Source organism: Vicugna pacos, chromosome 4 (genome assembly GCF_048564905.1).
Source record: "Vicugna pacos chromosome 4, VicPac4, whole genome shotgun sequence".
Classification (NCBI taxonomy): Eukaryota; Metazoa; Chordata; class Mammalia; order Artiodactyla; family Camelidae; genus Vicugna; species Vicugna pacos.
Genome location: NC_132990.1, coordinates 77105500 through 77118431, shown reverse-complemented (window position 1 = coordinate 77118431; position 12932 = coordinate 77105500). Strand labels below are relative to the sequence as shown.

Genomic DNA, 12932 nt, shown 5'->3' with positions numbered 1-12932 from the left:
GGGTCAGTGGCCCCCCCCACCCCTTCTCTTTCTCCTGATCTCCACACCCCACACTCCTCCACACCCCCATCAGGGAATGGTCTTTCTGCTTCCTTCCTACACCTATTCTTCACCCAGGAACCCATGTGACCCCTCTATAGGGTCAGTCACATCCTTCCTCCCTGTGCTTGAAAGTCCTTCTATTGCTTCCTGTCTCACTCACAGAACAGGTCAAGGTTCTTACTGTGCACCATCTGCCACCACCTCTCCACCCCCCACGCCCTTTCCTACCAGTGTCTCTGCATCCTGGGTTCTGGACTCGGCAGCCTCCTGGCTTCTTAAATATCAGGCACTCCTGTCTCAGGGTCTCTGTGCCTGCTGTACCCCCTGCCCAGAACCCAGCTGTGCTCCTGCAGCCCTCGGCTCAATGTCCCCTTAGTTTTCCTTCCCTGTCTGCCTCAGACCCCGTCTACCTTTCCATGGTGCTGCTCACTGCCTTACCTCCTACTCCTGCAGTCACATTCTCTGCTCACTAGACCTCAGCCCCCTGGGGTGGTGGGGTGGGCAGGGATTTGCGTTCTGTTCTCTGCTGTGAGCCAGAGTAAGGCCCATGCCTGCACACCAGGAAGTGTTTGTGGATGACCGGCTGGGTCCTCTGAGCTTACATCACTTGATAACCTGCGTCTTCTTTCCAGCTTAAGGATGCTGGGTGAAGTGGAGGTGGGTGGCACTTTATAAACCCCTGGAGGCTGGAAGCCCTCTGGCCTTCACTCCCAGGGCACCTTAGTCATAGGAAGGGCCGTTTCTTCTTGCCGTTCTCCAGGCCTTGGGTTCCTTGACCCCGGCGTTTGGCACAGAAGTTGTAGTCCTTTCTTAGTTTGTCTGTGAGGTCCTCACATAAACATAACTTAGACACGAGGTTACACAGTGTTACTAGAATTATAAGCCCAATAAGGGCTCTCTGATGCCGACTTAGGACGAGGCCATCCCCTTTTGGGAGGATGTGCCTAAGGACTGTCCCTACGGTTGCACGGGGTCGGCGGGGAGAGGGGTGAGGACGCGTCATTTTGTCTCAGGTGTCCGATACCCACCTTCCCTGGAGACCATGTGCCCACTTGGCGCACTCCTGGGCACAAGTGTCTCTGGCAGGCTCTGGGGGTCCCTGAGGCTCTACATGCTGCAGGAGGAAGGGGTTTCCCTGGCCACCAGTGCTGCGGTGGGTGGGGGGTAAAAGGGTACTCCAGAGGTTGCTTTCTGGGTGGGGTCCCCGCGCTCCGGGCCCCAATACGGTGGGAGGCCCCCTCAAGTTCCCAGGCTACTCTGGGTTGGGGGGAAGTCCTAGGCACCGAGGGCCACTGTGGACGGAGGCGTCCCCAGGCTCCTGGCGTTGCTCGGGGAGGGTGACCCCCGGGCTGCTCCGGGGTGTGGGGTCGCCGGCTCGAGCGCTTCCCGAGGTTGCAGTCGGCACGCACAGGGGGCTCCGCGAAGGACTCGGCCTTCGTCGGGCGGCGGCTGAGCGCCGGTGGTCCAGACGACCCAGTGCCGGGGAGAGGGAGGCGCCGCCCAGACAAAGAGATGCTGCGGGACCCGCCAGGGCCTGTCCGCCCGCGCCGCCCGCGCCGCGCGACCCCGCGCCCGTGCCCGCGGAAGGGGGCGGGGCCTTGGGTGGTGCCCATTGCGCCTGCGGGAAGGGGCGGGACGAGCGCGGGCCGGACCCCACTGCGCCTGCGGGAAGGGGCGGGGCGGGCGCGGGCCTGTGGCCGCGCCCACTGCGCCTGCGCCGGCTTCGGCGGTGCGCGCGCTCCCGCCGGTTGGCCGCCTCCTCAGCCACCGCCGCCGCCCCCGGATCCGCGCACGCGCCCCCCGCCTGTGCCTGAGGCCCGGCCCGCGCCCCCCGGCTCGCAGCCCTCGGCCCGCGGGCCCTGGCTCGGCCGCGCAGTATGCAGCAGCAGCACCCGCGGCGGCGGCGGCGGCGGCGGCTCTGAGGTGAGGCCGGGCGGTTGCGCGGGCGCGGGGCGCGGGCGGCGGGGGGCGCGGGCGGTCGGTGCCCGGCGGCCCCACGCGGGTCCCGGGCGCGGCGAGGGGCGCGGCGCCTTTGTTGCGGCCGCGGCCCGGCGCCGCCCGCGCTGCAGCGCCCTTTTGTGTGCAGATGGTGGACGCGGGCGGCTGCCCGGCTGGGGAGGGCTGGAGGAGGATGGAGGCCGCGCCCGACGGCGCCGTGGACATCGTGCCGCTGGACCGCTACGACCCGGCGCGGGCCAAGATCGCCGCCAACCTGCAGTGGATCTGCGCCAAGGCCTACGGCATAGGTGGGCCGGGGGCGCCAGGGGAGGGGCGGCGAGGGCCCGGCCTTTGTGCGGTGACCGCCCGCAGCGTGCGGGCCGCGGGGTCGCGGGGTCGCGGGTCGGCCCGGTGCTCCGGCGTCCGGGGGCGCCTGGTCCTGCAGGTGCAGCGAGGGGTCGACCGGCGCTCCTGGCGGAGCCTCTCCTGTCCGTGCGGGTCGGGCGTGAGTCCAGCCCAGGAACCCTTGACCCGGGCCTGTCTTGGTTCTGACCGAGTGTCAGGTGTTGGGCTTTCCCTGACGAGACCATGCTTGGAGTGGGCAGTGCTTGCTCAGAATCCCTGCCTTCGGTTAATTCCTGTTTTGAAGAACTAGGTAACCTTGTTACTGAGTCCAGTTTGTTAGGCCGTAATATGCTTAGTGGATTAAGACGCTCCTATTTCCAGCTCTTGGAATTTTGCAGACCCAGTGACTCTCCTAATTGCTGGGCTCTAAAGGTTTTCTTTATTAACTTCAGGTGCTTTGTTTCAGCTACAAGATTGAGTGCTCTTACTCTGCTTTAATTTGAAGCATTTAAAAAAAATTACCTTTGTTCTGGCGAAAACACTCGTGTTTCTAGATTGAGACTGAAGTGGAGAGGTAACCCGTTCAGAAAAGAGTTGGGTTGACCAGTTTTGAAAAACTCGCTGAGCAGGCGTTTCCCTGAGACTGGATCTCACCAGTTGGAGTGGCCTGTGCGGTAGGTGGACTCAGTCATGAGGACAGACATGCTCTGCAAGTCACAGGGATTAAATGCAGTGCCTTATTTTAAGTTGGTTTTGTAGCGTACAAGGAGCATTTTCCCCTTCATTTTGTAGTTTTCGGTTTTGCAATTCTTTTTTATGATTGCGCTGAACTTCGTTCAGTGTCCGTATGGTATGATGGAGAAACACGGCTTTGGGGAAAATACGAAATTGATAAAAAGCATATGTAAAGTTTTCGAGTAAGGTGTAATTAGTAACCAGAGTGACCATTCAGGTATCTAGTGGTCAGTTTAAGGAAAAGGACATGACCGTGGAGCTTTGCAGAGCAATGTGTGGCTGCCCAACGCCGTGGCCTCCTGTTACGCCCACCTCGTGTCTTGTGTTGGCTGTTGGTTTGCTTTTCTTTATATTTCACCATGTACATTTGCACCACTGAGCTGTATTATTTACTTTTCCGCATTTTTGCTCCTGTCAGAGTGACTGCTTTATTCACATCACGGTCTTAGGTTCATCTTAGCTTCCTCTCCTTGCTTTTCTACCACTGTGTAGTATTTCATCGGGAGCCTGTTCACTGCTCATGGGCACTGGCTGGGTTGTGGGTCTCTGCTCGGAAACACTGTGCATTCTTGGGCTTGGCTCTTGTGGCGCATGTGCAAAGATTCGTTCCTGTTTGTATTTTTAAGATTTTACATATGGAGGTGGCAAGATTCCGGTAATGAATGCTACAGAGACACAAATACCTTTAAAAAGCCCTCTCGTCATTTGCTTTCCAGTTTCTTAAGCAGAGTGAATTCGTTTTTATCTCCTTGCCTTTAGCTTTGACATTCAGCGTGGGATTTGTTAGCTATCTGGCAATAAATGTCTCAGTGGTAGAGCGCGTGCCTAGCATGCATGAGGGCCTGGGTTCAGTCCCCAGCACCCCCTTTAAAAATAAATGAGTAAGTGAAAACTTAATTACCTTCTCCCCCAAAAAACAAACAAACAAATACATTGAAAAAAATGTGTCTTTCTCAGGGTCACTGTTGGGTGAGTCTAGTTTTATTTCCAGTACCAAATCACTCTTTAATACTTGTTGATTCTTCAGATAATTAATTCAAAAGCTGATATTAAAATTAACTTTGAAGTTTTGAAATATGAAAGGCGTGTGGTTATAGAGCAGGAGCTGAAGGAGCCTGGGGCGCCTGGGGCTCCGAGGCTGGGCTGCATGTCGCCAGCATCCCTGGGCTGCGGGGAGCTCGTCAACTGCTGGCTGTAGGAGGTCTGCTCTTCACTAAGTTTTGCTAAATGAGAATGATTTTCCATTCTATACCTTGCTTCAGGAAGGCAAACATGTATCTTTTTTCTTTTTGAGAATTGCTCTTTAAATTGACAAATTTGGGTGACCCCCAATTCAGATGACCAAGAAGACTCAGCTTGGCTCAGCCGAAGTGATTTAATGGGTGCAGTTGGCATGGGGGGTGTCTCAGCCTGAGTGGGAGCTTCGTCACTTACCCAGCGTCAGGGCTTGGCTTTGAGGAGGCAGGGTGAGGAAGGGATTTTGGTAGGGTAGTGTAGATCTTTCTTCCCAAAACTCTTTTCCTGATCTGGGGGTCTGTTATTTCCACCATCTTTTGGACATCTCCATGTGTCTCTCCAGCTTAGCTTGCAGTTAAGGAGAACTGGTTCTTTTAGCCTGCATTTCCTTGCCAGTCAGCTTTTACGGGAGGGGCGGCGGGTGAGGGGTGATGGTGAAAGGGGCTCGAATCTTTGCTTGTTATACAATTGTTCATTAAGTAGCCAAATGAAACCGAACAGTCTTTCCGTTTGTATAGGAATTGAAAGCATGCAGACACTCTGGAGCAAGGTGCTCGAGGCCGCCTTGTTTTGTGTTTGCCTTTTGGGACTCTCGGTGTCCCCGGGGTCGCAGTCTGCCGTTTGTAGTAACGGGGGAGGCTCAGGAGTGCTCGTCCTTGGCCAGGCCTTGAGGTGGCGTCTGGTTGTGCAGAAACGTCTTCTCCAGTTTTCTTCATCTCTGGTGTCACAGCCAAGAACTGTGGGCTGGCTTGTGCTTTTATTTTTAGATTCTTCTCCTCCTGTTTTGGGGTAACTCTTGTTTCATCGACAGTGCTTTAATTATCTCTTTAGAAATAATATATTGGATAAGTTGAAAGTTATTCACTTATAAGTGTCTGTAAGAAGGAGGAGAACCTGTTTCACTGGAATATTTTTGTTACGTCCATTGGGGTGAAAGTTATAATAAATTGGTTAAGTTTAAGGGAGTGACTTGATACTATTTATTTTACAGAATAGAGCGCTGGACTGGGGCTACTACATTCCTGGCCTGGCTCTTGCTTTTACTCCCTGACCTTAGGAACCTTCAAAGTATTTAGGCCTTGGTTTCAGTGATAGCTTTTGTTATCGCCCAAGGACAATTTTGAAAGTACTAGAAGGCACTCAGCCCTTTGCTAGTGTGTTGCTGTGTCGCTCAGTGGGGGTGATCTCGCCCTCTGAGGAGCCCTGGAAACCAGGTTGCAACTCACAGCCTGGTCAGCTGCCCTGAACCAGGCCCAGCCGTGGGAGCATCCAGGGTCAGCCTTCTCTTGTCACCAGCCACAGACTGGAACGGAGAGAGGCCACAGGGCTGTTGGCGCCAACTGCTAGTAAGGGGTCGGCACTCCTGTCCTCTTGCCCTCTCGTCAGTTAAACTGCTGATTTGGAAACCGTGCTGTGGGACAGGAGTTCTGCGTGTGGATGGTTTGGTCTGTGCAGCCACTGACGGTCTCTGGCACAGACCGCAAGAGCAGCTTGGACTCTGCTTGCTTTGTCGGGATTGGGAGCAGAAACCCTTCTTTGTCAGCTCCGGGGGCCACCACCTACCTGTGCTGTCGTGACCTCTGGTTAAGATGAAACGTGTGCTCAGAGCTCCTCTCCAGGCCTTGGGACTGGAAGTGAAGGCCTGCCAGGCCCTCATCCCTGAGCTCTGGGAGGACAGTTGCCGAGTCTCAGCGGGAAAGCCCTCATTCAGAAGCATGTAGAGTTTTTTTTAACATGATGATTCACTCAGGGTATTGATTTTTGAGTTTAGGTTTTATATTTTAGTAGCCTTTTGTTCTTAGCAAGGGAATTGGGTGCTGCTGAGCTGGGAGGTTACAGAAAACCTAGGTGCAGCTGCTCAGCGGTGCTGGAGACCGTGAGGTCAGGTCACTGGCTGGTTTTGTAGCAGCACCTTCCCTCTGCGTGGGCGGGCTGAGAACCGCCTGGTGTCCGAGGTCAGGGGTTATGGTTGTCTCATTTCATGCCATGTCTGCAGGTCAGAGTCAGTGCTCAAATACTGGTCAGGTGGATAAAAGAGTTAGAAGCACCTTTGAAGCAGGTGGAATAGAAAGATGTGCTTTATCGTTTTGTCCGGGAGGCCGTGCCTGGACGGGTTTGTATTTTTAAAGATGCACCAGTTGGTGCGTGTTCTCTTTCCTGTCCTGATACCACAAATTAATATTAATAAATTTTAGTTAATTTGTCTAATAAAAGTTTTAATTATATAGTTTAATAAAAGGTAAATCCATCTTTAAGTTCAGACTGCCCCAATCCTTTAAATCTGAGTGACCCTCAAAAGGCTTGGCCGCTGTTGTGCTTTAGGGCATTAAATCTGTGCACGTGGTCTTCCAGGAAGCCCTAAGTGTTTTCTTCTTTGTATTATATTTATCTTCCTAATAGCTCAGAGGCTTCTTCTGCTATTTTTATTTTATTTATTTATTTTTTATTGGAGTATAGTCTGTTTACAATAGTGTGTTAGTCTCTGGTATACAGCAAAGTGATTCAGTTATACATTTATACTTTTTCAGATTCTTTTGTGTAGATTATTACGAGGTATTGAATATAGCTCACTGTGCTATACAGTAGGTCCTTGTTGTTTATCTATTTTATACATAGTAGTGTGTATATGTTAACTTCATACTCCTAATTTATCCCCCTCTTCCTCTTGGGTAACCATAATTTTGTTTTCTATGTCTGTCAGTCTGTTTTGTAAATAAATTTATATGTATTATTTTTTTAGATTCCACATGTAAGTGATGTATAATATTTGTTTTTCTCTGCCTGACTTACTTCACTTAGTATAATAATCTCTAGATCCGTCCACGTTGCTGCAAATGGCAATATTTCATTCTTTTTTTATGGCTGAGTACTACTCATTCCATTGTATATATATGTGACATCATCTTTATGTGTCATGTTGATGGACATTAGGTTGCTTCCATGACTTGACTATTGTAAATAATGCTGCTCTGTACACTGGGGTGCGTGTATCTTTTTGAATTAGAGTTTTCATCTTGCTAATGATTTTTTTTGTGGCTATATCACCATTATATGTACCAGTGTCTTTTTTTACTTCCTAGTCGAACTGTTGAAAAACTCAGATTGCTATCATTTTTTTCATCTAATCTGAAGGTGACCAGGACGGAGCCAATATTACATTCATTCAGCCAATAATAGTCTCATAGCTGTTGTGTGTGTAATTGTGTTCTGCACTACAGGAAATACAAGGGGGAAAGTTATATGATGCAGTCTCTTTAGTTGCTTAGAATCCACGTGAACTATTGACCTAGACAAAGGAAAATGAAATAATGCAAGAACTGAAACATGGCAGCATGGCATTAGCACGGGAGCTGTCTTAAGGTAGAGAGTGGAGCTGTCAGGTGGGCAGATGGAGACCAGAGTGCCTACACTGCAGGGGGCAGTGGTCGCTGTGGGGGGGGTGTGTGGCGGGGCTTTGTGGGGAGAGTAGCTGGTTTTGGGGTAGTCCCCCCAAGAGTAGAGGGACGGCATCTGGCCAAGTTCCGTGCAGAGGAAGAAGTGTTTGTGGGCACTGAGTCGATTAACCTTGTTGTGACAGAGGATTTGTGGACTGAAATAGTAGGTGATTAGTTTGGAAAATAGTGTGGGCCAGATTGTTCATGGTGTTCCAAGCTGGCTAGGGATTTCTTTCATGATATGTGCCTGGGAAGGTTTTTGTACAGGGGGGTGACGTGATGAGAGACAGCCTGGCAGATTCTTCTAGCAGGTTGGAGCGGGTAGAAGCTGTAGTCAGTGGAATATCCAGGAGCTTGTCCTAGTCCATTCTGGCTGCTGAAACAAGATGCTGTAGACGGGGTGGCTTACGAACAGCAGACGTTTATTTCTACAGTGCTGGAGCCTGGAAGTTGAAGATCAAGGTGCCAGTAGATTCAGTGTCTGGTGAGGGCCCGCTTCCTGATTTGTAGGCGGCTGTCTTCTTGCTGTGCCCTCGTGGGCAGAAGGGGTGAGGGACTTCCTTATATGGGCTCACATCCCATTCATGGAGGCTGAACCCTCATGACCTAGTCGCTTTCCCCAGTCCCCACCTCCTGATACCTTCACCTTGGGGGCTAGGTTTCCGTATGTGAATTTTAGGGGACGCACACCTTGAATCTGTAGCATAGCTGATGTTGTTTTGGCCTGAAGTGCCAAGGCCTTGCCTAGTTTGTCTGCGGTGGGAATGAGAAAGTAGATTGAGCCAGCAGATCTTAGCAAAGCGGAGTCCTGTAGACTGGGTTGACTGGCGGGTGGGGGTGGGAAGTGGGCAGGAAGGAGGAATGTCAGCTGGGGGTACTCCTGACAGGAGTATTTATAGTCTCTATTCCATAGAACTTTCTTCTTTCATGGTTTTGTTGCCACAGAGATCATCTCTGAGTTTTTCTTTCTATTTCTGATTTATTTCCTGCACCCTTGCCTGGCGCTATCTTGTTCATGCCAACTAGTTCACTTATAAATCCATCAGTCACTGTCTTCCAGTTACTTCAACCTCACGGAGTCAAAATTAAACTTGTACCAGTTCAGTTGAGTGTTCCGATGTGCACTGGGCCTGCTTCTCAGGGCTCACGTGGCACGGGCTGTGGCCATGACCACAGACCTGTGATGCAGGGTCACGAAGACAGTGCCTGAGAGGGGAGCCTGTGCCCTGCAGAGCAGGAGAGGGAAGGGGAGGGAACATGGACTGGTTAACAGCTGAGCCAGTGACTTTGGTGGGTGAGAACTAGGTAAAAGTAAGGGAAGGGGCAGGGGAAGGCAGGGAGGAGGGGTGTGGCCTCCTTCACACTGAGGGGAGGCTGATGTTCTAGTTGTGTTGAACTGTGAATTAAGGTGCTGCGGAGATGAACGTATATTGGAAAGAATGCAGAGGGTCGGATCTTGGAACACCTTGAACAGCTGATAAGCTGGGATTTCGCTGTGTGAGCTGGGGAGCCATTGAAGTTTTCTCAGGAGGGAGGAGATGTGTTAAACCTTGGGTTTCAGGGAGGTCTCTGTAGGGCAGGGTAGTGGTTGCTGTTGAGTGTACAGTGAAGAGCTTTGTTTTGGACCTTTGAGAAAACCAGCTTTGGTGAGGCATACTTTACACACAGTAGAATGCATACGTTTTTTAAAGTATAGTTTGATGAGTTTAAACAAGTGTAGATGCCTCTGTGGACAGGACCACAATCAGGGTAAGACATTCTCATCACCTCCGAGGGTTCCCTTACGCCCTCTCCAGTCACCCCCACCCACACCCGAGGCTCACTCATCTGCTCCTGTCAGCGTAGGTCAGGTTGGTCTCTAGAGTTTCATATGCCTCTAGTCCTACACCAGGTAATTTCTGTCTGGCTTCCTTGACTCAATGTGATATTTCGGAGACTCATCCATGTGTGCAGGTCTTTTTTGCTGAGCACTGGTAGCAGTGTTCCTTGTTGGGCTGCCCACATTTTACTTACTCATTCACTCATTGAGGGACACTTGGATTGCTTCGAGTTTTGTCTGCTCTGAATAAAGCTGCTGTGACCATTCATCTACAAGTCTTTGTGTGGGTGTACGTTTTCATTTGTCTTGGGTAAATATCTGCGCATGGAATTACTGGGTCATATATAAGTGTATTTAACCGCTCAGTTGTCTTCCAAAGTGGCTGTGTCATTTTTTATTTTCACCAACAAAGTGCTCTGTGTCCTTGTCAGCACATGGCGTTGTCAGTCTTTTTAATTTTAGCCAGTCAAGAGGATGGGTTGTGATATCTCGCCGTGGTTTTGGTCTGCATTTCCCTGATGACTGGTGATGATGAGCATTTTTTTTTTAATCTCCTTATTGGCCAGTTGGATCTTTTTTTCTGTGAAGTGTCCTTTCAGATCATTGGCCAATTGAAAAAACTTTTATTTTGAGAATTGTATGCTAATGTGCAGTTGTAAGAGATCACACAGAGAGGTCCTGGGCACCCTTCCCAGATGGTAACTTCTTGCACAATCATAACATAATATCACAACTAGGGTACTGACATTGTGTAACTAGGCATTCCATGCCTGCAAAGACCTCTCCTGTTCTGTTGCCTTTTTATAACCACCTGCCTCCCTCCCTTCTGCTTGCTCTGGGTTTATTTTGCTCTTTTTCTAGTGCCTTGAGGTAGGGGCTTAGATCATTGATTTGAGACCTCTCCTCTTTTCTAGTACAAGCATTTAGTGGTATAAATTTTCCTCTTGGTATTGCCTTGGCTGCATCTCACATATGTTGATATGTTGTATTTTTGTTTAGTTTTACGTATTTTTCTTTATTTCCTTTGATCCTTCCTGCTTGATTCATGAATTATTTTGAAACGTGATTTCCAGTTGTTAAAATTTCCTATTTTGTCTTTTTGTTACTTCTAGTATGATTCTATCGTGGTAAAATAACATATTGTGTATGATTTCTGTTCTTTAGAGCTTGTTAAGGTTTGCTGTGTGGCCCGGGCTAAGGTCTGTTGTGGTGAGTGTTCTGTGGGCATTTGAAGAGAAGTGCTTTCTGTTGTTGCTGGGGGAGTGTTCTGCACATGTCAGGTGACAGGGGGTGTTGAGGTCCCTAACTGTACTTGTAGTGTCTGCTTCTCTTTTCAGCTCTGTCTTTTTTTTTCTTTTTTTAAACAAGCTCTGAGGCTCTGGATTTGGTGCATACACATTTAGGATTGTGAGGTCTTCTTGGTGGACTGACTCTTTTGCTATTATTGTAACGTCTCTCTTTGTCACTAGTAATTTTCTCTCTACTTTATCAGATATTAATATAGCTGCTCCTGCCTTTTTAAAACATAAAAACAGTATTTGCCTGGTGTAGCCTTTTCTGTCCCTTTACTTGCAACCTAAGTTGTTGAATTTGAAGTGAGTTTTTGTAAACAGGGTATAGTTGTGTCGTTTTTTTAATCCATTCTGCCAGTCTGTCTTTTACTTGGTGTATTAAAGTATTTATATTTAATGTAATTGTTGCTTTGTTATGGCTTATGCCTGACATTTTATTACTTGTGTTTGTTTTCTCTGTTTCTTGTTACCTTTTTTTTTTCTTTTGCCTTCCTGTGGATTACTTGACTATTTTTTAGGATTCTGTCCATGATTTATTTGTATCATTTTGGGTATGTTTCTCTGTGTGTTATCTTAGTGGTTGCTCTGGGTTTTATGATACATACATGTGACTTAAAACACTTGACAGGTATTGTTTTACTGTTTTGAGTGAGGTGTGGAGACTGTTTTTCCATTTAGGTCTCTTTGCTCTCCCTGCTTTTAAGTACGACTTGAGTAACTCAAGGTGTTGCAGGTTTTGTCATCAGATATAATTTAGAAAACTCATGAGGAGAAGGATAGTCTGTTGTCTATTTATATATATTTACATACATTACCCATTTCTTTACATTATTTTTTCCTGATGCTCCAGGATTCCTTTTTTTTTTTTTTTAATACCATTGTCTTTCTTTTCGGAGAATTTTCTTTAGCCATCCTTCTAAGGTTTGCCAGAGACTATTTTTTTCTTTTTAGTTTTCAGTTTTCTTTTGCCTGAGGAAGTCTTTATTTCTCCTTCATTCCTAAGGATAGTCTCACCAGGTATGGAATCTGGTTGGTAGTTCTTTTCCTCAAGCCCTTGAGAAATGGATGCTGCTTCCCTCTGGCCTCCCTGGCTCAGGTGAGAAGTTCACCGTCAGTCAAGTCCGTGCTCCGTTATCCCTGAAGTGTTGTTTCTCTCTGGCTGCTCCCAAACGTTTTCTTTGTCTTTGGGTTTCAAAAGCTTGATCATGATGTGTCTTAGCATGGATTTCTTTGGATTTGTCCTTTTGCGGTTCCCTCAGTTTCTTGAAGTCTGTGGGTTTATATCTTTTGCCATATTTGGGAAGCTTTCAACCATTATTTCCTTAAATACTGTTTTAGCCCCACTTACTTTTTCTTTTCCAGGGACTCTAGCCATACAAATGCTGGATCTTTTGTCATTCTCCCACAGGTCCCTGATATATTTTTTCAGTATATCTTCCATCTGCTGTTCAGATTGGGTAAATTCTGTTTGTCTGTCCTCAAGTTCACTGATTCTGTCCTCTGTCGTCTCCATTTTACTATTGAGGCCATCCAGTGACTTTTGAAATTTGTTGCTCTACATTTTTTAGTTCTATATTTCATTCTTTTTATATCTTCTTTACTGAATTTTTTTTTCCATTTTTCATTTGTTTCAAGAGAATATGTAATTGTTTGTGGAGTCATTTTTATGATACTTGTTTTAAAGTCCTTTGTCACATAATTCCAACATCTGACTCATCTTGGTGCTGGTGTCAGTTGATTGTCTTTTCTCATTAAAGTCATGGGTTTTTTGGTTCCAGGTATGACGGGTGATTTTCGATTGCTTTCTGGTCATTTTGGCTGTTATGTTAGGAGACTTCGGGTACTATTTAAATTTTTTATTGCAGTAGGCAGTCTCCCTGTTTAGATTCAGCATGCAGATCCTGGCCTCCTCTTGTGGATGTGGTTCCAATGACAGTCTAATGTTGAGAGCCCTTGTGATGCCATTTTGTTGTGCCTGGTGTGTCTGGTGCTGCTGGGGCCCCCACTGTCCCTGCTGGTGATGCTTTAGGAGGCAGGAGGCTCTCCCTGGGGTCGGATTGCGTGCTGCCTCCGGGTGGATGGGGTTCTCCA

The 12932-nt window shown here is 48.4% G+C and overlaps 1 protein-coding gene across 2 annotated transcripts in view; it reads left to right on the top strand.

Moving 5' to 3' along the window:
* Window positions 1-1754: 1754 nt before the first annotated feature.
* CAMSAP1 (calmodulin regulated spectrin associated protein 1) overlaps window positions 1755-12932 on the top strand; it is a 52393-nt gene continuing 41215 nt past the window's right edge. The window contains exons 1-2 of one of the 2 annotated variants that reach the window (XM_072960390.1): window positions 1755-1965; window positions 2129-2288. In XM_072960390.1, coding sequence (XP_072816491.1) covers window positions 2129-2288 — 160 coding nt within the window. In that variant the 5' untranslated portion in view covers window positions 1755-1965. Of the gene's footprint in view, window positions 1966-2128; window positions 2289-2522; window positions 2636-12932 lie in introns of those variants that run through there. The other variant, XM_072960391.1, reaches the window with a different exon arrangement.